At 37.5% G+C, this 25905-nt stretch overlaps 1 protein-coding gene across 2 annotated transcripts in view; it reads left to right on the plus strand.

The window, feature by feature from the left end:
• Positions 1-2388: 2388 nt before the first annotated feature.
• triobpb (TRIO and F-actin binding protein b) overlaps positions 2389-25905 on the plus strand; it is a 287315-nt gene continuing 263798 nt past the window's right edge. Inside the window, exon 1 of one of the 2 annotated variants that reach the window (XM_051934846.1) lies at positions 2389-2718. In XM_051934846.1, the coding sequence (XP_051790806.1) occupies positions 2653-2718 (66 nt within the window). In that variant the 5' untranslated portion in view covers positions 2389-2652. The remainder of the gene's footprint in view (positions 2719-25905) is intronic. The other variant, XM_028815322.2, reaches the window with a different exon arrangement.

The raw sequence follows: 25905 nt of genomic DNA on the forward strand, positions 1-25905 counted from the left end.
CAGAAGTATCCATTTACAAATACGTGCTTCTAATTAAGCAACTTGGTTGAAACAAAAAAGTACTGTCAAACGAGCCCCTCCCACCCCAAAACTTAAGAACCCTTACCCTGCCGCTACTGTGTATGCTTGCACTTGACCAGACTCAATAGTGCAGGCCAAAAACATGTACAGAAGCTGTCTTCTCCTAAAGTTCCTTTGTCACACATACATGCACTACTCCTCTACTGCTTCCCAAACCAATGTGCTGTCCATCCAAATCAGTTTTCTATACTTGCAACATCTTGGCTACAGTTGCAGATAATCTGTATTTTCAAATTTCCTTTCAGTTCTTGGAATTTGAAATGATCAAGGTAAACTTTAAATTTTAATCTCTTCTACACACATTACATTGAAATTCCTACTTGCATATCTCTCACTGACTAGTAGTAGTATACCAACACATTAGCTTTTAAGTAAAAATGGAGTGAGAGAGTTAAATAGCCAATAGTGGACAGAAGATAATTAGGGAGCCAGAATAACTAGTCCTTGGTGGCAATTTAGCCAGGACTTTGGGAAACACCCTAATCTTTTCAAAAAATGCCCATGGATCTTTTATGACCACAGAGAGTCAGAACCTCGGTTTACATTTCATATGCAATGGGGGATCCAGACACAGACAACAAAGTAAGCGAACCCCCACAGTAGCCTCACTTACACCTCTTCCAGCGGCAACCCAAGCTTTTTCTAGATTGGGGTACTCAGCTCCAGTCCTGGAGGTCCAAAGTGGCCATAAGTTTTCATTCCAAACGGTTTCATAATTAGAGGCCAGGCCAAGAAGATAATGAAACTTGGCATGTAATTAAATGGTAAATCTTTACTACGTTGTAGATTTTTTGTTTTCTGAAAATATTACCCATATGTTTTGTGGCTCAGAAGAGATTTATTCCCCTTGGCCGTCTCCTTTTCTGTCATTAATTTTAAAATATTGTATTAATACAGATATTTCTATCTATCTATTTCACAGATGCATGTACACGGATTTAAATGGAAGCACATAATCTGGAGAGATGGTTTTTCCTTTTCATTTGCACCTTATTATTAACTGATTGTTGGTTAAAAAGAGAGGCAACAAATAAAAATCAGTGAAGCTGTTTAAAACTAAAATAGGCAATTAAGGGCTCTGAATCTTAACAAGCACATTAACTATAACTAAGCTCAAAAAATACATTGCTTTAGCTATAAATAAACGGATTCAAATTAAAAATTTGATTTAAAGCAAAAACCTGCAGCTGCTGTGGGCCTCCGGGACTTGAGCCGAGTACCCCTGTCTGAGATGGGGTCCTATCCAAGTACTGGCCAGCCCAAACATGCCTTCAAGTGGATTACCTGTTCTGAAATGTAGGTGTTATGGCTGTTGCCTTTGACTTCACTGATGCAATTTCAAAGTCAGAAGGAGCTTTATTAATAGGACAATATAGTTGTGATGCCAAATGATAAAAGTATCAGTGAATATATGGAGTTCAATCCATCTGTCCATTATGTAATCCATTTATCCAATACAGAGTCATATTAATCTAGAGTCTGTCCCTGAACAGAGCCAGGCAGAAAACAGCCTTGGATGAGGTGCACATGCAGAGCATATTAATGCATATACCTGCTGTCAATGTTTTTGTGTTGTTTGTTTTATATTAGGACATGCAGGTTAAGCGAATTGGTGATGATAAATTGGTCCGTGTGTGTTCGATGGACAGTCGCCCTAAGCTAGCTGGAAGAGGTTCCAGCTCACCTCAAGCCCAAACCTCCCGCGACTCTGGTCTGAATTAAACGGGTTAGAAAATGACATGACATATATAACTATGTATTAAGTTCTGTCTGTTAATTAGGTTGTATTGAGTGACAAACTAAACAACGCTTATTTAATAGTGGAATTTATTCCTAATGGTTTGAGGATAGTTTACCTGCGTGACTTGTTCAGGATTTTTCAGTTTACATCAATTTGTTCCAGGCTAACACATAATGGGCTTTAACAGTAGCTCAGCAAGTCAATCGTTTTCCCTTAATTCTATAAGCTATTACTTTGTATTTTTATTGGAAAATCCCTGTTTGGCGCTGTATAACATTTTTTTTTTGCTAATTAGAAAGGGAAGCTGCGCATTTCCGTCTATCTATGCCTATTCTCAAAAGCAATGTAGCCCGCACGTACCCTTCCCTCACGTCTTCATTAAAGCATTTCCAACACTTTTTCCATTTACCGGACAGGCTCGATCCTCTTTTAACGTCGCAAGGAACAAGTGTCGATTTCTGACAGAGTCAGACAATTCAGTTGTTTTCCAACTAGCCGAACAACTATATGCGAGCCAGTCACATTGACATGGGCACGCGAGCGCGCGTTCGCTGTTCTCGCGTACCTACTCGCAGAGGGACCATCTGATTGGACGAGGCGGAATGTTTGCTTCTATCGCCATTGGTCCGGGATCCGCCCAGGAAGACGCCAACCGTGTCAACTCGGGGAAAAAAAAGTCGCTCGAGGAAGAGAAAGTAAAGTTGGCAATGTTGGTTATTCGGGATGCACTGATGCTGCTGTCTGTGTAAGGGAAGCAGACGACCTTATGGACCCCCGGGTGTAGACACTACAAGAAGCGGCAAAAAAAGAGTAAAGCAAACTGAAGCTTCATGCTGTGTAGCAGGGAGACGAAACTCGGGAGAGAGCGAGACCTCCGCGTGAACCCCGACATGACGGTAAGCTACCTTTGGCTTTCTCGAGTGTTTTACGGCAAGCGCACGAACACCGCTGCCCTCTTGGGAGCCAGCGGCCTTCTCAGAAATCCTATTGACTAGTAATTTTTCTTCTTATTTATTGTTAGACGAGTAAGTGTGCGCATAGCGCGCGCACCTTAGGGGGTGGGGTTGGATGAAGGCGGCTGCACACCTGGCTGTTTAAAATAACGCAGATTGAACCTGTGGACTTTTGGGCAGTCTAGATTGTGCTGCTTGAAACGGAATTGGAACGTCTGTGTGTTTTCCTTAAAACGTGGCTTGACGTGTTTTAGATCCGCTGCACTCGCATGTACGTTTCCTTCCTATCTTTCAGCACTGAAGTGAGCTGCTGTTTTTGTACTTCGTTTGAAGTGGCCTCCTCTTTGTTGGTATTGTTAACCCGCGATGTATGTCGTTTCCGGTGTATTGCTTTGCGAATTTCCCTTTTGGAAGATGAGATTCCTGCTTTTGGCAACTTTGTGATCGATGTTGTCATGCTGCTGGTGGCATCTGTCCCTTAAAGACCTTTCCTCTGCAGCCCTTTGAATCGTTTAAGTTAGTGTGGCTGGTGTTAACAAACTGCGTTGCAGCACGCAGGGGAGTATATAACTTAAACTTTTGACGTTTTGAATCGCCTTGTACCTGAAGCACCATTCGAGTGCGTTTTATAGGGCTCATAACCGTTCAGTCTAATGTAAAATGAACTACAGGATTATCCAGATACAGCAGGTTTGACATGGAGGTATTGGTGGGCGGCGCAGTGGTTGGTGCACTTGTCTAACGCATCCTGGGCAGTTGGTTAGAATAAAGCGACCTGTTTCTCTCGGTGTGAAGTTGAACGTTTTCCGTGCCAGTATTTTTCTAAACATACCACAGTTTTACTCCCACATTCCCAAAGACTGAATTACAGTGAGCGTGTACATTAGTGGGCTCTGGAATGGATAGCAGTCTTCTGGCAGTTTTTTTTTTTTTTATCTCATTCAGACATCCATTCTTAGGTGCCCAGGACGTCATGTTTTTCACCTTTTAACCAGTAGTATTGATGATCCTGCGTTTTAGAACAGGTGACATTTAGAGTGATTTTGTGGGTTGTAAACAAACAATACCATAAAGGTAGAATAAAATTTGTTAAACTAGACACACAGTTCTTTTTCCCAATGGAAAATTTTGCTTTTAGATATGCTCAAGAAATACACAGATATGATGGGTTTTACTTTTTGTAATGTCAAGGCACTTTATTAGAAGCATTCACACTTCTGAGCTGAAATTATGGCATTCAGGATGGTTTTGTGGATTGTGAACACAACTACCCTAAGTGTAGAAGACCATCGGTTAAACTGTGTAAAATGTACCCTGAAAGATGTAGCAAGGTAAAATTTTTGAGGCTATACAAATTATGGAATGATTAACCTTTTGTTAATGTTCATTGATTTTGGGAAATGTAGAAAATGTCACACAGTTTCATTCTGAACAGATTAAATTTAGGATGCTTTCATAGATTTCCATCACAAATGGTGTCAAATTTAGCCTGAAGATGATGTGAGTGTTAAATTGACTTGATAATATACATATTTATACATTAGCTTTATTGAGGACTGTGCATGGATATTGGCATTAACCTGTCATCATTTAAACTACTGTTGCTTACATTTCGATTATACAGTGATGTTTTAAGCATTGGAGAACAGAGTTTGCAGAACAGTTATTCAGTAATATTCCAGGCATCACCAAGTCAGCTGAAGGAAGGCCATCAAGAACATTACAGAAATAACTGATAAAAGATGGTGAACCATGGCAACTGTACTTGCATTAATAATGTTTATCTTGTGTCAGAGAGAATCCTGGAACTTTTTATTCTGATTGTTACAATCTTACCAAACAACATCTTTTTTGTTTTATAAAATGTAGAATGTGCTTTTAGTGCAGTGTCATTTGTACTACATATTTAACTATCCTGTGGTGTACCAAAGCAGTTATCAAGTAAAAGTTTTGTTTTATTGTGATCAGTTTTTTATAATTGAAGATCAATACCCTAATAAGCCTTGCATTATTTCCCCCTTGATGTTGCAGTGGGTTAAAATTAGTTTACTGGAAATAATTTTGCTAAAGCTTAATCTGTTTGCTTTGGCAATAGGACATAGTTTGATAATCGTTCCCTTGTGTTTCTAACGTATAAAGAATCTTTTTTAATGTTTCAACCAAAAAAAGGCTTCTGATTTGTCTCCAGCATGCAACACAGCTAACATCTACATTATGCTATCAGTAAGATTTTTACCAGTAAAGCAAAATTATCTTTAGTGCTATAGTAGAAGTGAAATAACAGCTGATTTGAATATGTTCGTTTGCAATTAATTTCATTATATTGTATTAAGAAACATCCTTTTACTTGCCTGAAATCAATTACTACTGTAGAAAAACTAAACATATCTTTGGGAGTTGTCTTATTTTCTACGCTTACAAATGTGTTAAGTCCTTTTGGTTTTAGAATTTCAGTCCTAAGGGTTTGTGATGGTGTGTCCAAGTAATGGATGAATTAACAAAACTGCTTAACATACAAAAGTGTTATTCTTTGCTAAATCTTACTTATTTGTGTTTTTTTTTTTTTTTTTAATTTCCCATCAATTACCATTGTGCACAAAGTCTTCTTTGTATGCTTTTTATTCAGTACAGTTTTTTTTTTTGGCAACTTTCACACATTACAGACATGGCATATTACAGATCCAGGAACTGCTGGGACACTATAGTATGGCATAATAATACTGCACAATGTTATACTTTCATTAATTTAAATACAAGAGATAGTGATTTGATTTTTCCATACATGTAATCTGTTATACAGTTTTTGAGTAAACTGTTTTTTTGTAACAATACTCTTCAAACCTGGTTTGCCAGAAAATCATTAATTTATTATACCTAATAAAAAGTAATTTTTCAGTTCCACTTAAGTCTTTTTAATTCTGAGAGTGTATTTCAAGTATCTCGGAAGAGGATGCACAGTAAGACTAGGAATACTTAGATATGGTACACATTGTCTAAATTTAGTTCTGGTTGAAGTCTCATTATATGAGCTCCTATAACTGTAGTAGAGCTATCAACTCAGAATTCAGGTTAAAATTTTTTCTGTTTAAAATATTATTTACAGATATACAAATGTGCATTTAAATTCTTACATTTTCCATATTAACAGAAAGAATTCATAGCAAAATGAAAAAATATCACAGTACGTTTATAGAGTCTTTATAGGCACATGTATGGTGTACAGTGAAATTGTTACTTGCATGTGATAATGAACAATCAACACATTGTTACCCTTTGGTGCCACGATTAGTAGGTATAAACAAAATAAGTCTGTGTATCATATGGATTGAATTTTGTGTGTGACAGAGAAGAGGTATTTCTCCTTATTATCATGGACAGCCTAATTTATCTTAATATGTGCGTGTAAAATGCATGTTAATTAGGTCATGCAAGTAAGAATTTCACATAACTCTGTATATGTGACAGTACTAACCTAATAAACCTAAAGTATTCAGTGATATTTTTCTCCAGTAATTACTGAAAAATAAATACTACTTAACATCAATGGTAAATCAATACATTCAAGATATTTTCTTGTACATAAATTCTTTTGTAACAATACACTCTTCAAACCCGGTTTGTCAGAAAATCACTTTGTCACTTTGAGGTGAGGTTTATTTTTTGCATCCAGGGGAGAAGATATTAGATGGATGGTAATACTTGTGAAGAGTACTATCTCTATCTCTCTATCTCTCTATCTCTCTATCTATCTATCTATCTATCTATCTAATGGACAGGTCAATTCAGATTTCAATGTGACAAACGTGACAACCTTTAAATTTCCAAATCCAAATTTTTTTTTTTAGATTTATGCCAGTGTTAAGGTATATTTTGAAAAATTAAGCTTGTCAATCAAAAAATATTATTCAGAATTTTTGTAAATTAGCCTTTGTTGTGTTGTTTTCAAGTTACTTCACACTAGTGAGCAGACTTTGCTATTGCTTATGCCTGTATTAATCAATTAAGTGATTGAATTGGATTGTAACCGCAGTAATTACTCCTAACTGGAGATGTCATCTCATGTATTCACATCCCATTCAAATATGTGTCATATGTGCTTTCATTAAGGTAGTTGTATTTCAGTTGTTATATTAAAAAAAAATTGTTTTGTCTTCAAATACCCAACAAATGATAGTAAATACGTATGTTGTTTTAGTATTCCCCATACCTACGTATCTCTGTGATTGTACACTTTTACTAACACATGTCGTACCAGCAGAGGGATTTTCCCTGTGGTTCACAGCATTACAAGCACAATATGGAAATTTTTAGACCACAGCTAAATACATTTTATTTTGGAATGAACATATGGAGTAGCTGTATGGATATATGTCAGAGATGTGGACCATCCAAGGTTGGATCTTGTTTCATGCCTAGTAGGCACTGGCTCACAATGACCCTGAATTGAATAAGACTGTTAGAAAAAGTTTGGAGGGTTGGATTGACAACTGTACCCATGTTCATAATTAATGGGGGATGAATGCAAAAGCCTTTGGTTATTTTTGGGGCTAAATATGGTGTTTTTGTTAAACTGGTAATAATCTTGCCATAAGTCCAACACTTTCAAATTTGTAATGGTACAAAATAAAATGGTTGCTGCTGACAGCTGACTGCCATGTTATCTCACTCTACAAGCATGAGCAAATCATGTATTTTTATTTTTCAGCTAATTCCATAATGGGATAAAAATAATTTAAGACATTTTGCAATGAAAGCACAGTGAGATTTACCTGCTTTATTAAGGTAGACCATGCAGGATCTTTAAATAATATGCACGATAACCATAATTAAGGCTGGGCATCACAGCAAAAAAGTACTCTCTTTAAATTTATGAATGATTCATGATTTATATTTTGCAAACTAAAAATACAACTGTATCCTTCTTTGAAATACAAAAACCCTTTTTTTAAATGTAAATAAGAAAAGGTGCCAAATAAGAATAATTCTGTGCAGACTTTTCTAAATTTTTGGTGATTTGTTTCTACAATTCCATCCCTTGTTAATCCTACCTGTGGCCTCCACACTCCTCTCACAACACTTATAGGCAACGTTCCTTAAACTGTTCAGTTTTCTATGCAACTTTTTTTTTTTTTGTACCTCTTACTGCTGTTCCTTTTTGCTTAGAGCTTCCTTATGCAACTGCCACAGTCAGTTTTTTTTTTTCTTCTTTTCTTTAAGCAAACTGTTTACCTTGCAGAGCTCACCACCCAGCTTCTTCCCTCTTCAGAGTGACCTGCTTGTAGAGGAGTCACTTCCTCCAAGTGCACTCTAATGTCCCTTCGACCGCTGCTACAAACAGCCTTTACTGTAGCCTAATCATCACTGCAGGTGAAGAAGGCATGAAAGACTGCTCCAGTGTATCCTTCTGCTGTCCCCTAGACAAGGAATGCTCTCTTTCTAACATAACACTCTCTAACAGGATATTTAATGGGAGAGTGCTTTCTGCTGTGAATGCTGAAGCTGTTGGTTGTAAATACAGTGGTGTGAAAAACTATTTGCCCCCTTCCTGATTTCTTATTCTTTTGCATGTTTGTCACACAAAATGTTTCTGATCATCAAACACATTTAACCATTAGTCAAATATAACACAAGTAAACACAAAATGCAGTTTGTAAATGGTGGTTTTTATTATTTAGGAAGAAAAAAAAATCCAAACCTACATGGCCCTGTGTGAAAAAGTAATTGCCCCCTGAACCTAATAACTGGTTGGGCCACCCTTAGCAGCAATAACTGCAATCAAGCGTTTGCGATAACTTGCAATGAGTCTATTACAGCGCTCTGGAGGAATTTTGGCCCACTCATCTTTGCAAAATTGTTGTAATTCAGCTTTATTTGAGGGTTTTCTAGCATGAACCGCCTTTTTAAGGTCATGCCATAGCATCTCAATTGGATTCAGGTCAGGACATTGACTAGGCCACTCCAAAGTCTTCATTTTGTTTTTCTTCAGCCATTCAGAGGTGGATTTGCTGGTGTGTTTTGGGTCATTGTCCTGTTGCAGCACCCAAGATCGCTTCAGCTTGAGTTGACGAACAGATGGCCAGACATTCTCCTTCAGGATTTTTTGGTAGACAGTAGAATTCATGGTTCCATCTATCACAGCAAGCCTTCCAGGTCCTGAAGCAGCAAAACAACCCCAGACCATCACACTACCACCACCATATTTTACTGTTGGTATGATGTTCTTTTTCTGAAATGCTGTGTTCCTTTTACGCCAGATGTAACGGGACATTTGCCTTCCAAAAAGTTCAACTTTTGACTCATCAGTCCACAAGGTATTTTCCCAAAAGTCTTGGCAATCATTGAGATGTTTCTTAGCAAAATTGAGACGAGCCCTAATGTTCTTTTTGCTTAACAGTGGTTTGCGTCTTGGAAATCTGCCATGCAGGCCGTTTTTGCCCAGTCTCTTTCTTATGGTGGAGTCGTGAACACTGACCTTAATTGAGGCAAGTGAGGCCTGCAGTTCTTTAGACGTTGTCCTGGGGTCTTTTGTGACCTCTCGGATGAGTCGTCTCTGCACTCTTGGGGTAATTTTGGTCGGCCGGCTACTCCTGGGAAGGTTCACCACTGTTCCATGTTTTTGCCATTTGTGGATAATGGCTCTCACTGTGGTTCGCTGGAGTCTCAAAGCTTTAGAAATGGCTTTATAACCTTTACCAGACTGATAGATCTCAATTACTTCTGTTCTCATTTGTTCCTGAATTTCTTTGGATCTTGGCATGATGTCTAGCTTTTGAGGTGCTTTTGGTCTACTTCTCTGTGTCAGGCAGCTCCTATTTAAGTGATTTCTTGATTGAAACAGGTGTGGCAGTAATCAGGCCTGGGGGTGGCTACGGAAATTGAACTCAGGTGTGATACACCACAGTTAGGTTATTTTTTAACAAGGGGGCAATTACTTTTTCACACAGGGCCATGTATGTTTGGATTTTTTTTCTCCCTAAATAATAAAAACCATCATTTAAAAACTGCATTTTGTGTTTACTTGTGTTATATTTGACTAATGGTTAAATGTGTTTGATGATCAGAAACATTTTGTGTGACAAACATGCAAAAGAATAAGAAATCAGGAAGGGGGCAAATAGTTTTTCACACCACTGTAGGTTTTATCTTTGTCCAATACATTCTTGCATTCATTCTGTTTCACTTTGTATTCCTGTTTTCAGGGCTGAAATAAGCTAGATGTGCTGCCAATGTGAACTTCTATCATCAATTCACACACTTTGCATGCTACATTAGTTTATTCATCATCTGATCTTTCATATTCAAAGCAATTGCAGACATCTAAGTTAATATTGACTTTCTTTGCAACAGGCTCACTCATTTGAGACATGCCTTTCGTGTCTATCTTTGCATTACTATGTGTTGACTGTGCACACCTCGCCAGCTGATCAAATCGGAGTGATTTGTAGCCTGATTTTTTTTTTTAACCAATTGTTACAAAAATTGTTACAACAAAGCCATGTGTTTTTGTTTGTGAATATTGCTTTAAACATCAATTTGAAAGAACAATTTAATACAAAAAAAAATCATCCAGCCCTAACCATAATTGATCATTGAAGGCTTTGGGATTAGAAACAGTTGCATGTACAAATTGCTAGACAAATTTAAATGGGTGGTTCACATTTAGTGGCATTTTTGTGTTGCATTTTGGAGAAGGTTTATTATTATATTATTGAGAACCTCATAGCTTAGTGGCCTAAATTTAGGCTGGCTTATAGCTTTCTAACCCTCACACATATGGTAAAACATGCCTGTGCTAGCCTAAACTGTCATCTTTGATTTTTTTTTTCCCATGCATTGCGAAATTTGTTTCTTATACAGTGCATCCAGAAAGTATTCACAGCACATCACTTTTTCCACCTTTTGTTATGTTACAGCCTTATTCCAAAATGGATTAAATTCATTTTTTTCCTCAGAATTCTGCACACAACACCCCATAATGACAATATGAAAAAAGTTTACTTGAGGTTTTTGCAAGTTTATTAAAAATAAAAAAACTGAGAAATCACATGTATAGGTGCTGGTCATAAAATTAGAATATCATGACAAAGTTGATTTATTTCAGTAATTCCATTCAAAAAGTGAAACTTGTATATTAGATTCATTCATTACACACAGACTGATGTATTTCAAATGTTTATTTCTTTTAATTTTGATGATTATAACTGACAACTAATGAAAGTCCCAAATTCAGTATCTTGGAAAATTAGAATATTGTGAAAAGGTTCAATATTGAAGACACCTGGTGCCACACTCTAATCAGCTAATTAACTCAAAACACCTGCAAAAGCCTTTAAATGGTCTCTCAGTCTAGTTCTGTAGGCTACACAATCATGGGGAAGACTGCTGACTTGACAGTTGTCCAAAAGACGACCATTGACTTGCACAAGGAGGACAAGACACAAAAGGTCATTGCTAAAGAGGCTGGCTGTTCACAGAGCTCTGTGTCCAAGCACATTAATAGAGAGGCGAAGGGAAGGACAAGATGTGGTAGAAAAAAGTGTGCAAGCAATAGGGATAACCGCACCCTAGAGAGGATTGTGAAACAAAACCCATTCAAAAATGTGGGGGAGATTCACAAAGAGTGGACTGCAGCTGGAGTCAGTGCTTCAAGAACCACCACGCACGGACGTATGCAAGACATGGATTTCAGCTGTCGCATTCCTTATGTCAAGCCACTCTTGAACAAGAGACAGCGTCAGAAGCGTCTCGCCTGGGCTAAAGACAAAAAGGACTGGACTGCTGCTGAGTGGTCCAAAGTTATGTTCTCTGATGAAAGTAAATTTTGCATTTCCTTTGGAAATCAAGGTCCCAGAGTCTGGAGGAAGAGAGGAGAGGCACAGAATCCACGTTGCGTGAGGTCCAGTGTAAAGTTTCCACAGTCAGTGATGGTTTGGGGTGCCATATCATCTGCTGGTGTTGGTCCATTGTGTTTTCTGAGGTCCAAGGTCAACGCAGCCGTCTACCTGGAAGTTTTAGAGCACTTCATGCTTCCTGCTGCTGACGAACTTTATGGAGATGCAGATTTCATTTTCCAACAGGACCTGGCACCTGCACACAGTGCCAAAGCTACCAGTACCTGGTTTACGGACCATGGTATCCCTGTTCTTGATTGGCTAGCAAACTCGCCTGACCTTAACCCCATAGAAAATCTATGGGGTATTGTGAAGAGGAAGATGCAATACGCCAGACCCAACAATTCAGAAGAGCTGAAGGCCACTATCAGAGCAACATGGGCTCTCATAACACCTGAGCAGTGCCATAGACTGATCGACTCCATGCCACGCCGCATGGAGTCTGCAGTAATCCAGGCCAAAGGAGCCCCAACTAAATATTGAGTGCTGTACATGCTCATACTTTTCATGTTCATACCTTTCAGTTGGCCAACATTTCTAAAAATCCTTTTTTTGCATTGGTCTTAATTGATATTCTAATTTTCCGAGATACTGAATTTTTGAAATACATCAGTCTGTGTGTAATGAATTAATCTAATATACAAGTTTTACTTTTTGAATGGAATTACTGAAATAAATCAACTTTGTCATGATATTCTAATTTTATGATCAGCACCTGTACATACGTATTCACAGCCTTTGCTCAATACTTTGTCGATGAACCTTTGGCAGCAATTACAGCCTCAAGTCTTTTTGAATATGATACCACAAGCTTGGCACACCTATCCTTGGCCAGTTTCGCCCATTCCTCTTTGCAGCACCTCTCCAGCTCCATCAGGTTGGATGGGAAGCGTCGGTGCACAGCCATTTTAAGATCTCTCCAGAGATGTTCAATCGGATTCAAGTCTGGGCTCTGGCTGGGCCACTCAAGGACATTCACAGAGTTGTCCTGAAGCCACTCCTTTGATATCTTGGCTGTGTGCTTAGGGTCGTTGTCTTGCTGAAAGATGAACCGTCGCCCCAGTCTGAGGTCAAGAGCGCTCTGGAGCAGGTTTTCATCCAGGATGTCTCTGTACATTGCTGCAGTCATCGTTCCCTTTATCCTGACTAGTCTCCCAGTCCCTGCCGCTGAAAAAAATCCCCAGAGCATGATGCTGCCACCACCATGCTTCATTGTAGGGATGGTGCCTGGTTTCCTCCAAACGTGACGCCTGGCATTCACACCAAAGAGTTCAATCTTCGTTTCATCAAAGCAGATAATTTTCTTTCTCATGGTCTGAGAGTCCTTCAGGTGCCTTTTGGCAAACTCTAGGCGGGCTGCCATGCGCCTTTTACTAAGGAGTGGCTTCCGTCTGGCCACTCTACCATACAGGCTTGATTGGTGGATTGCTGCAGAGATGGTTGTCCTTCTGGAAGGTTCTCCTCTCTCCATAGAGGACCTCTGGAGCTCTGACAGAGTGACCATCGGGTTCTTGGTCACCTCCCTGACTAAGGTCCTTCTCCCCCGATCGCTCAGTTTAGATGGCCGGCCAGCTCTAGGAAGAGTCCTGGTGGTTTCGAACTTCTTCCACTTACGGATGATGGAGGCCACTGTGCTCATTGGGACCTTCAAAGCAGCAGAAAGTTTTCTGTAACCTTCCCCAGATATGTGCCTCAAGACAATCCTGTCTCGGAGGTTTACAGACAATTCCTTTGACTTCATGCTTGGTTTGTGCTCTGACATGAACCGTCAACTGTGGGACCTTTATATAGACAGGTGTACGCCTTTTCAAATCATGTCCAGTCAACTGAATTTACCACAGGTGGACTCCAGTTAAGCTGCAGAAACATCTCAAGGATGATCAGGGGAAACAGGATGCACCTGAGCTCAATTTCGAGCTTCACGGCAAAGGCTGTGAATACTTATGTACATGTGCTTTCTCAATTTTTTTTTATTTTTAATAAATTTGCAAAAACCTCAAGTAAACTTTTTTCACATTGTCATTATGGAGTGTTGTGTGTAGAATTCTGAGGAAAAAAATGAATTTAATCCATTTTGGAATAAGGCTGTAACTAGAGGTGGGCGGTATGACCAAAATTCTATATCACGGTATTTTTCTAAATTCTGCCGGTTTCACGGTATTAGACGGTGTTTTTTTCCCCCATGCATGAGTGGATGTTAACCACATTTTCCACTGCAATTACTGCAGTAGACTGGCTAAGAATAACCTATTCGACTGTTATGAGAATTGAACATCGTACAAAAAGACATTTTAATGTGCACACAAGTATTAATCCAGGTTTGCATGGCCCCATAAAGTGATAGTTTTCAAGGGGGTGGCACTAAAGAGAAGGAATCACATTGCATGATAGATGCAGTCAAAATCTAGAACCTTTTTAATTGAACAAATTTTGTAAAAGCTTAAACTATGATTTTGACAACATATTTTCAACCATCCAAAGAGGCATTTAGACTTAGTAAAATATCCAGAGGTGTTTGTCAAAAGTTGGATTGCACTGAACACGTCTTAGAAAAGGAATAAATAGTAAATATTTTTTGTAAACCAACTACACTTTCTGTTAATGTTAACAATCTCTGTCCACTGACACGTTAAAGTGACTTTTTAAACAATTTTACCATCATTAAACTGCATAATATTTAAACTAATAAATAATAACAATAAAATACATAATAGTATTACTGATAGTTGCACCATTACTTCAAGGCTTCAAGCCCAGGTGCATTACACAGTATTCACCAAATTAAAATAAAATAAAACAAGTGCAACTTGGTGATGACATCTTACCAGCTGTACCATCATTTAGGCAAACTGCATTAATATGGACCTTGCTTCAAGCTAAGCTATATACATAAATAATAAAACTGCAACTTGCATTTATAATGCTGTTTGTGGTATAGCCCTATGGAAGCGCATTAGGGCCACTGTGATGAAAAAAAAAATATGGACACGGAAGAAAAAAACAAACTATATGTCAAGAATAAATTCGACATGTTGACTTTATTCTTGACATTTCCACTTTAATGTTGACGCTTATGTCAAGATTAAAGTCGACATTTCCACTTTATTCTCATAGTTTATTTTATAATTAAAGTAGAATGTTGTAAACTAAACTTCATCCTAAAATCAATGTTTAATTTACTAGATTTTCTCAAACCCCGTCATAAGTTAATGCAGCACATCAAATACTTTGTGTTAAGTGTTCCCTGACCCAGTCGTTAATCACTACACTTCTTAAACTGACTTCCTCCGCACAAGGAGCAGGCGCCTGCAGCAATCACCGCACAGAATCCATTCACTTCATGATATTCCTGCTCTCTACCAAAACCCCAGTTCCTATCTTTCCTTTTTCTTTCTCCACATTACCAATCACCACACGATAAACATCTTTGTGAAATTAAAACTAGTTATTAACTTAGCCGACGGAGTGTTCAGAACTTTAAAAATATCTTCGTTATACATGTTTAATTATGCCATTCATTCAGAGTTGCGCCCATCTCTGAACGAGTCGCCAGCACATCGCATAAATGAATACAAGCAAAACGTACACTAGCAAGTACAAAAACAAGTACAACTTGGCTTGCAGTATTATCCAGTAGTATAGAAACAGTATTTGCACATCTGACCTTTTAAAACTAAAGTATCTCCAGGCGATGGACGTGACTTCTTTTTTTCGGCAAAAGTTCTTCTGTTGTTCATGTTCAACTTTATCGTCGGCTTCAGTTTCGGAATGCTCTCTGTCCATTTTTCACATTTCACAGAACTTTAATTTATTTGCGCATTTATTTATTTATTTAATTTTGTCCGAAATAGTCCTCAATATACCTATGCTACCGCCCACTATTTGGTGGTGTAGCAGTGAAAAAGAGTCCTAGTGCAACAAATCTGTGTTTAGCGGTGTAGCAGTGAAAAAGGTCCCCACTTGAACAGTTTCCCGCTGCGCCACGTTCCGAACGTCGTTTAGGCAATTTAAACCGGTGTTGCGGTATAAGAAAAATCCATATCATAAAAAAAATAAACGGTTTTCGGTATGAATCGGTATACCGCACAGCACTAGCTGTAACATAACAAAATGTGGAAAAAGTGATACGCTGTGAATACTTTCCGGATGCACTGTATATTTCATTCGATTTGACGTTTATTGATCTGCTGCTTATTCTTATGGTCATATACTATCTTCTGTAGTATATGTTTTTTTTTTTCTTCTCCAATCTTCATACCTTCCACCTTGGATTTTATGAAAAGGGCAGGTGTAAAACATGCTAGTCTTTTCCCACTGTTAAATAAAACATACTATTTTTATGTTTATCTATCAATTAAAAAGTATACATAGAAGTAGGGCCAAAAAGAGGGAGTAGACAAAGTACTGAAAATGGCAAGAAAACCTGCCATCTGTTAGGCATTACTAAAAAGGCTGCCTTTCTGGTAGGGTGGCTTATCTGCCTGCCTATCTCTTAAGTACCACACCAATTTCTCCCTTGTTGTTTCTTCTTTCTTTTTTTTTAACTCTGGTTTCTTCCTTCTGCCAATGAGTGCGAAATGTGATATTTTTGTTTCTGTGTTAGTGTTTAAAGGCCATGTCACATTAGTCGACTTTTCCAGTAATTTTCTTTTAAAGCCCTCATTTACATAATCGTGAGTTGGAACCAGTCAGCGATGTACTTCCATGAAGCCAGTCACATAATATGGTTTGCCCAGCGGCTCACTCCAAATAGTCCATTACTTGCTTTGATGAAATCAAACTGGTTTGATTTTGCCTTGAGTTGTAGGAGTGGGCTCGTGTGTGAACTGAAAACCAATGAATATAATGCAGGAATGAAAAATAGAGCGCAGATGTTTTGGACCTCACAAGGCATAGAGAAGCTCTTCTGTCTGATGTTTCATATTTCATGTACTACTACAGAACGGAAAAAATGAAAAAAAAAAAGAGCTGAGGTTTTGACTGAACTCACCCTACCTATTAACCTTAATACAACTACCGCTTTCCAAAAAGGGGTGAGCGCAGCTGTGCCATTAGGTAGGCACTCAGGTGCTAAATATGAATGGCTATGATTGAAGGTAGGCACTCAGGTGCTAAATATAATGTGTACAATTATTTTCCACTCATTTCAACTGATACGGTACAGCAACGTAATCAGTAGCTGTAGTTGCCAAGTTCGATGTACCCAATAACTAGAATGTTTTAGTTTAAAAATATGTTTCAGTCTTTAATGTTTAGTCAAATACATTTATATTGCTATCCACCAACACTAGCAGATTTTTAAATTATACTAAATCGTGTGCAAAAATTTTATTCTACAACTAGTGCTTTCACATCAGTTAAGAATAAATTGGAGCCAGGTGCTGCTAGTCAAGGAACAATAACCACCTGTTGTAGATATAAAAGCTGAAACTTTGTCAGTTTGGTCCTGAGCCTTCAGGTTTGTAAAAACTCTATGCCAATGATGAAAGACACCATCAGCAGCCTCCAAGAAATGACTGCCACCCTTCAACCTTCTAAGGGTAAAGGGCTGAAGTATAACATTCTACAGTGAGGAGGACTACTTACAAATGGATAATGTTCAAGACAGTTGCTAGTCTTCTTGGGAATGGCTATGTCACAAAGAACCCAAAAACCTACAATATATCACAGTGCTTAATATTTTGCTCTAAGTGTCTAAAATGTTACTGTTCAGCGGTATCATAATTTAAAGGGTCTAAAATAACAGTACTTCAGATTTTGAGTGCAGTAAAGGCAAATCTCTTATTTTATAACCATTTTTTTTATTTCTTAGTTGTTGAAATCCCATTTCAAACTGAAGGCTGGTTCACTTTAAAACTAATGTAAACATGAAGTGAAATACTACAGAGCACAGTCCTGTAGGCATTGTCTCTGTGGAATTGGTTACTGAAACTACATACTAGTGTTTTGGCCTTAGGCAGTAGGTTATGTTATGGTGAAATGTGAGAGTGATGTGTATTAAGGTATTGGGGATCTCACAGAAAAAAGTTGGGAAATAATAGACCAAGAGTTTATTAAAATAAGTCAAACAGTTAAACAACGTGCTTATCATTAGAAGAAGACTGTAACACAAACAATTAACACAGCAAGAGGAAGTGGAGTTGGTGGTCAGTTTGTGAAAGGCAACAGAGACGAAAAGGAAGAATCGGTATGAAGTGAATATGAGTTACACTTGTCTGTATCCATTTATTTCTATGTCCTCCCTGATGATAAGTCTTTTAAAATTTTGTAGTACAATAAAAGACCAGGAAAAGAGGCTTTATAAAAGTATACTATCCTTAGCCGTAATGTACCACATCTGCACTTTACTTTTTAAATCTGTTCCCATCGTCATCGAAGCTTAACATTCCAGCTGGGTTCGTGTGTAAAGTAACTTGGGGTGTGACGGTGCGGGTCTGGCTCCATGTTCCCTCTTCCAGTTTTGGGAGCCTCTTCAACCTGCCACTGTCTAAGGTACCTGGATGAGCTGGCAGATGTGGACAAAACACTCCAAGTAACGGGACACAGTGCAAAGTGCAAAAGTGCTTTTGTTAAACAAAAAAAAAGTGTTCAAAACAGTTTGTGTCAAAAAAGAAAGTGCAGTACTTCATAGTTCCATAAATAATCCATAAAAACAGTAAAAAAACAAAACAATCCAAGTGATTAAAACAAGGCTAAAAATGAGAACACGAACCACCAGTCACTGGGTCAAATGAGCCGAGCCCAACTCTTTCCAAGTCTTCCCCATCACACCCATTTCTTGTTCAGATGGAGAGACTTCAGCAGTCGTGGTCCTCTCAATCCCAACCCCCATCTTGGCTGCCCCCGTCGGCATCTGCCAGACCCCTCAAGATTGGTTGTCCTCGCGTCATCCGTTTCGCTCACGTAGTCATCCCTCAGATATCTGGAGAGGACGCCACCTCAATGCATCCACTCCTCAGCACAATCAGTGGGTATGACCCATTGCGGGACCCCTGACTGCGCTACCTTCTCTCTCTGTAGCTGGTTTGCTCGTTCTCTCTCTCTTTGCCCCAATGCCACATTTTCGCTCTACAAGCCTTTCTCTTTGTTCTTTTTTTCCTGTTCCTGTGCTGGCCTGTACTTGTACTGCTCCATGGGCACAGCATCTCAATCACGCACCACAGGATGCCGATGAAGCAATTGAGAAAGAGCACACCACGGAAACTGATATGGCCTTTCTTTTGGCGCTGCAGACCCGCTGTACCACATGGGGTGTGTTCTTAAATCAAAATATAGTGCACAAGTTCTCTGTTCAGATATGTGAACACCCAATTTATCTTAAAAGGGTGTACAGGAAGTTTGCTATTAAGCTAGTAAGAAGAGAATGGGGTTCTAACCTTTAGAAGTTAGATTAGCCCTCTCCAGTATAAAATATGACAACAGCAAAGCTGGTGAATGTCATAAATCACTTAGTTTGTTAATATCCCATAGTTGATTGTGCCACCACCTTTCTTCACTGTAGGGATGGTATTAGGCAGGAGATGAACAATGCTTGGTCTTTGCCTGACATAGTGTTTGGAGTTCTGCCCAAGGAATTAAATTTTTGTTTTATTACACCGGAGAATCTATTCCCTATGATCTTTTGGTCCTTTAAATCCATCACATATCTTTTACTGAAGAGTGGCCTCTGTCTAACCACTCTTCCATAAATGTCTGATTGATGGAATGCTACTGAGATGGCCATCCTTCCAACAGATTATTCCATCTTAGCAGTTGACTTCTGAAGCTCTTTTAGAGTGACCGTTGGGTTCTTGATCACCTCCCAGACTAAGGTGTTTCTTGTCCAGTTACTCAATTTGGTTAATGGCCAACTCTACAGAGAGAGTCCTGGTTGTCCAAGACTTCTTTCATTTCAATTTTTGAGATCACTGTGCTCCTGGGAACACCATAGCTTTAGAAAAGGTTTTATACCCTTATAATAATAATAATTCATTACATTTATATAGCGCTCTTCTCAGTACTCAAAGCGCTATCCACATGCCTCACCACGGTTTGATCTACAGAGAGTTCCTTGGGCTTCATGGCTTGGTTTTGTCAAAGACGTGCATTGTGAAATGTGGAACCTTCTATACACAGGGGTGTGCCTTTCTAAATGATGTCCAATTAATTCAGTTTTCCACAGGTGGACTTTAGTCAAGTTCTAGACACATCTGAAGGATAATTAAAATAGACTGAATGCACCTGACCACAACTTGGACTGCCACAGTATAGGGTCCAAATGCTAATATAAATGACAGATTTTAGTTTTTGACTTTAAATTAATTTGCAAACTTTTATGAAAGCATGCTTTCACTTTGTCATTAGGGGTTACTGAGAGTAGATTGATGAGCATAAATGGAAAATGTATTAATTTAAAAGTAAATCTACAACACAATACAGTAAAGTGTGCAGAAAGTGAAAGAATCTGAACAATTTCTGAATCCACTGTACATGTTGAGAGTCTCTTAGCTTGAAAGTAGGATGTTGTAGGTAATGAAATCCGGGAAGAACGTAAAAGACTTGAAATGTATTACTGTACCACTCACTTATAATTAAGGTTTAGATAACATCAAAAAGGGGGGGGGGTTAATGGGAGTGAAAAAAGGTCAGCTGTGCCTTGTTCCAGTGAATAGATTAACAGTAAACTCCACAGTGCTCACTGCTGTGAATTATTACAGAAAAAGTTAAAGTAGTTGTACTGTTATAAGTGCATAGAATGATTGCTAGATTTTTTTTTTCTGTGAATTTATGCGTATTGTCAGCTGCCATAACTCAATTTGTGATTATTTTTTACTTACTAATTTTGGTATTTTTTTAATGTCTCGAAGATCTACGTATTCTGGTTTTGAATCCTAAATTTTGCTCTTTTCTGTGAAAGGTTTGCACATTGTCCGTGTGTCTGTTTAAGCTTTTTCCTTACAAAATGTGTGCATTGATTGATATTAAAAATATTGTCCTTTCTACCATTCTGTATTTTACCATTTGTTTCTTTTATACGGTGTTTTTATAGAGTATCTTGCTCATCACAGTGTGTATTCTATTGTTATTTTATTTCTATGTACAATTCTGTATAATGATGCTTATTAGGAATTATGTGTTATGTGTCTGTTCTTAGCATTTCATTTTCAAAGGTGCTGCACATTAGATATCGTTTTCTGTAAGAAGTCTGCCAATGGAAAGTTTTTTTTTAAATTTTTTTTTTATTTTAACCAATCCACACCATAGTTTTATTGTAGCTCTTGCTTAAGAGCGAGAAATACAATGACCTGCTGCTTTTTGGCACACTTTAATCTGTATTGCAAAGAGAGACTACATACAAATTGCTGCTCAGAGCTGATAAGAGTTAGTACTTCTCTGTGTTTTGTTTTAGTTTCAAAGGCTATTTTTACTTTTTCTGCTTCTTTTAATATACCATTGAACTTTTATACCAATGTATTCAGTTGCTTAAATGTGATGAAGATCAGTAAGTAAATTTTAGTCAGCATGGTGAACATCTCAAGCGTAATGTTTATATTTTGCTGTTCACATTGGGCCTTTGAATTAAACAGTTTGTAATATTGGCAGAATACACTGGATTAACATATTCAAGTTCAGTGACAGAGTACAAGGTCTTTAAAAGCAGGTTAACATAATCCAAAAGGGCAATAAATTTAAAATAAAATCCATCTTCTGTACTGTATTAAAAATGGATAATATGAAGTCTTTTTAAGGCAAAATGAACATACTCTGAAGAAGAAGGGGAGAATAATTCAAATGTGCAAAATATTGAAATAAGTTGCTCTGGTTAACCTATTGTTTCCTTCATTTCATTGCCAAATGTTCTCAAGTCTATGCAAAACTTATATATTTTCATTTACCTTTATCAATCTGCACTTTTTATCTAAGCAAGTGTATATCCAAAAAAAACTGCAAATTATGAGTATTCTGTAAAACTGAACATTGTTCACTAGAGCAAAAGCGATTTGCAGGAGTGGTCAGGAACCATGTGTTTACTTGTTTTTTATGACACCTCTTTTACAAAGCAACTTACAAGTATATAAGGCCTAGGAAAGTTAACACATTCATTTTTTCTATTAATGTAAAAAAATATTGTCCCATCCAGGGCCGGCCATGAGGCAAACACCTCAGGCAATACTTTGGTCAGGTGTTTTTTTTTTTTTTTTTTAATATTACGAAACAATAATACAAAAAAGTTGAGTGTGTACCTAAAGAATTGCATACACATGCAGTACCACATTTATATACTACCTTTAAAGGGTTTACAGTTCATATTTCACAATTCACAATATAGCACATGTCAGTATGTAGCACTGGTGTTCATTTTCTTGATTTATACATATTGGCATAGGTTAAAGGATGGGGGGGGGGGGGGGGGGGGGTTCTGGCAGTCCTGGTGAAATGCTGGAGATGAGTTGTGAAGGTTAAAATTATGTTTTCTCTCTCTCTTTTTTCCATTTCATGTTTCTATAAGAAGATCAATTCAATGTCATATCCCAAAAGTGCTAAGTAAGTTATTTTTAGTGGCACTAAAACCAAAATAAGTGTCTAGTACCTCTGTATTTAATTTGCTGGTCTGCCAGGTAGCTTACAGTGCAGACTCCCCTACTATAATGAGAAAATTCTATGAAATAGAAGTGTAATGATTATCCCGACCCATTCTAGTTTGCAGTAGTAATTTATGCAAAGAATGCAAAATAACCATCCAAGTAATGCAGGGTGCCAGTTTTTAAGCAAGATAGCTGTTATGGAGATCTTTTTTAGAGTGTCAGGAGCAAAGTTTTCTAATCGTTTTGACTGATCAATATTTCTTCTGGAATAGAAATAGTTGGGAGGTGAGGAAAATTGAGCATTTTGTTTAGCAAAGTTTGTAATTTAGAAATAGTGGAAAAATGTGCATCTGGGAAGCTAAATTTGGAATGCATTTATTCGTAGGATGCAAAGACATTATCTATGTACAAATCTCTAAATGATTTAATCCCATACATTTTCCAAACATTAAAAACTTATTGTGTAGAGGTGCCACAGATAAAAACACAGTTTTTCCTGCATTTCTTCCAATTGGGTTGTTAGTATATTGACAATAACTTGTATTTAGTGGGGTACAAAGGAAGGAATATAAAGACGTACTGCAGGATTTGCAGACCAAGCTTGTGTGTGTTCATTTATTTGTTTCAATATCCAGGTTTTCATAGCTTGTATATTTGCTGCCCAGCAGCAAAACTGAAAATTAGGTAGAGCCATGCCACCTTCTGCTTTAGGTTATTGTAGGGTCACCCTTTGGATGCATGAAGGTTTTGAAATCCAAATAAATGAGGTTATGATTGAGTCTAATTTCTTTAAAAATGATATTTTAGTGTATATGGGGATGCGTTTGAAATAAAAAATAGCTTAGAAAGGATATTCATGTTGGCATTGTTAATTCTCCCTGCCAAAGTGAAATGGTGGGTAGACCATCTATGTTTACAGACAGCAAAATTTTGTTGAAAAATAACTTCAAGTAAATATAGTTTACCCCTAGGTATTTAAACTAATCTGTGAATTTAAAAAGAAGGCGTCCAGTCTAATGTTCACTGGAAAAAGCACACTTTTTAAAAATTAATTTTGAGTCCAGATATCTTTTGAAATTGCAGGCACAGTATATTGTGGATCCATATACATATATATAAGTATACTATACTTATATATAAGTATACTATACTACTTGCTTCACTCTCCCACCACCCAACCCCCCCCCACCACATGGGGGCGCGCTTCATGCCAGACACTTCATGTCCCTGCCGCTTGTGTTGTGATGGGGGGTTTGGGCTGAATGCACGCTAAAGAAAAGCGGACGGATCAGCTGCTGCTACCGAGCTGCGTGTTCTGCATGTCACACTGCGCGTCGATCATTTAAAAGGTGATGACAAGGGATATCCTTGTCTAGTACAACATTCTAGTTTGAAGTAGTCTAAAATAATGTTGTTAATACATCAGGAAGCTTTAGGACTGATATACAGTGTTTAGATCCAGGCACATATGTTCAGGCCAAACCCAAATTTGTGCAATGTACTTAATAGTTGGTCCCATTCAGCCATATTGAATGCTTTTTGTGCATCCAAAGATGATAAAATCTCCAGGGTGTTAGAGTTTATGGGTGAATATATTACACTAAACAGGCATTGACGATTGGAAGCAAAATGTCTAACTTTAATAAATCTGGTTTGGTCTTGCGATATTACTAAAGGAAGCACTTTCTCAGTCCTTCTAGGTAGAACTTTGGAGAGTACTTTAACATCATTATTCAGAAGTAAGATTGGTCTGTATGAGGTACATTGCAATAAGTCCTTATTTTTCTTAGGAAAAAAACGTAATTAATGTATGGTGAAAAGTCTGATGTAGAATTTTATTGTCGCTGGCTTCTATAACCGTTGGTAATAAAAGGGGAACTGCCTTAATTGAAATTTTTTATAAAATTCAGCAAGGTAGCCAACAGGGCCTGCTGCTTTCCCACTCTGAATGTGAGTTTAAAGTGTCTAGTAATTCTGAGAGTGTCAGAGGTTTATCCAGTTCCTCTGTACTGAGAGTATCTAGCTGTGGTATTTGTAATGCATCGGAAAAAAAAATGTCTTCTTTAACCTGAGTAGAATATAAGGTATACCAGTAGTCTCTTAATGTGTGCATTATATGTTTATGGTCAATGATTTTTTTTTTGTCTCCATCTGTGTTGGTAATTACTGGTATTGCATTGAAAACTTCCTGCTTGTGGATTTGTTGAGCTAAGATCTTATTAGCCTTCTCTCCATGTGCATTGTAATGATGTCGCTATTTAAAAATGAGTCGTTCCATTTCTTTTGCTGTCAAGAAGTTGAGTTTTGATTGCAGAGCCTGTCTTTTCCAATAAAGTGCCTCATTTGGAAACCTGTCATCGTCTCTTGATCTATTCTGGCAGTTTCAATGATTAACTCTGATACCTTTTTGTTTTTTTTATTTTTGTGGGAGAGATCTGAATTAATCTGACCTCTTAAAAATGCCTTCAGAGTTTCCCAGAGTATTACTGCAGAGACCTCCAAGGGTGCATTTATCTCTAAAAAAATCAATTTGCTTGGATATAAATTCTGTATAGTTCTTGTTAGCTAATAACAGGGAGGTAAGATGCTAGCTGTGAAATGAGTATGTGGAGCATAATGATTTGAGTGCCATTATCAGAGTGGCATGGTCGGAGATAACATTAGTATTGTACTTGAAAGATTTGATCGTGGGCAAAAAATTGTTATCTATAAAGAAAAAATCATTTCTTGAGTAACAATGATGTACTTTTGAGAAGAAAGAATATGCTCTTGAGTTTGGATTTAGGAATCTCCAAGGGTCTGATAAGTTATAATCGATTACAAACATTTTATAATTAGTTAATTTTTAATCAATTTCCAGACCTGATTTTATGTGTGTGTGTGTAATATATATATATATATATATATATATATTATTTTTTTTTTTTTTTTTTCTTTCCTACAATTGGGGTACTCAGTGTTAGCTGCTGTTCTCAGGGTCACACAATATGTTGGTGCTGATGTTTGAAGAGTAAAGTATTGTTGGTCACTTTGCATCTGCTTAACCTCTACAGAAATGGTGCACATTAATTTAGAAGTGAGGTGTAATGTTTGAGATTTTGGTAAGTATTTCATTTAATCAGATAATTAAACTTCAGTTGACCTAAGTGTGCCTCATGGTATACTAGGCAGATTAGAAGTGTTGTGTTTTTTTTTTTTTTTTTTTTGGAAGGCTAAGCTTTGATTCTCCCCACAAGCTGATATTTGTCTTACATTTTCAGGGTTGGCAAACTAAGCCCAATGGACCAAATGTGAGTTGTATGCAGTTAACAAATCCCTGAAAACAATTTTTTTTTTTTTAAATCTCCATTTTTCAGTATTGGTATAAGTCCATGAAGGTTTGCCAAAGTGGTGTGCGACATGATTTTTAAAAATATGAAACTGTGTTCATTCATTTGCAGAGTTTATTGATTGCCAAAAAATAATTAAACAAAGCAATAAACAATTCTCCTTCCCAGCTCCCTGCTAGCCCACTATAAAAATGGTGTCCGTGACAATTTTTAGTATTCAGGAGCCTTTGCAAGATGTCAGATTTCTCCTAAATCAATGCATATATATGAACGATTCAAAAAGTTGTTTTGTAGTATAAAGTGAGGATTCTTTTTCACTTATAGTATTTTTTGAAGTAAATCATA

This window comes from Erpetoichthys calabaricus, chromosome 12 (assembly GCF_900747795.2).
Source record: "Erpetoichthys calabaricus chromosome 12, fErpCal1.3, whole genome shotgun sequence".
NCBI classification, from domain to species: Eukaryota; Metazoa; Chordata; class Cladistia; order Polypteriformes; family Polypteridae; genus Erpetoichthys; species Erpetoichthys calabaricus.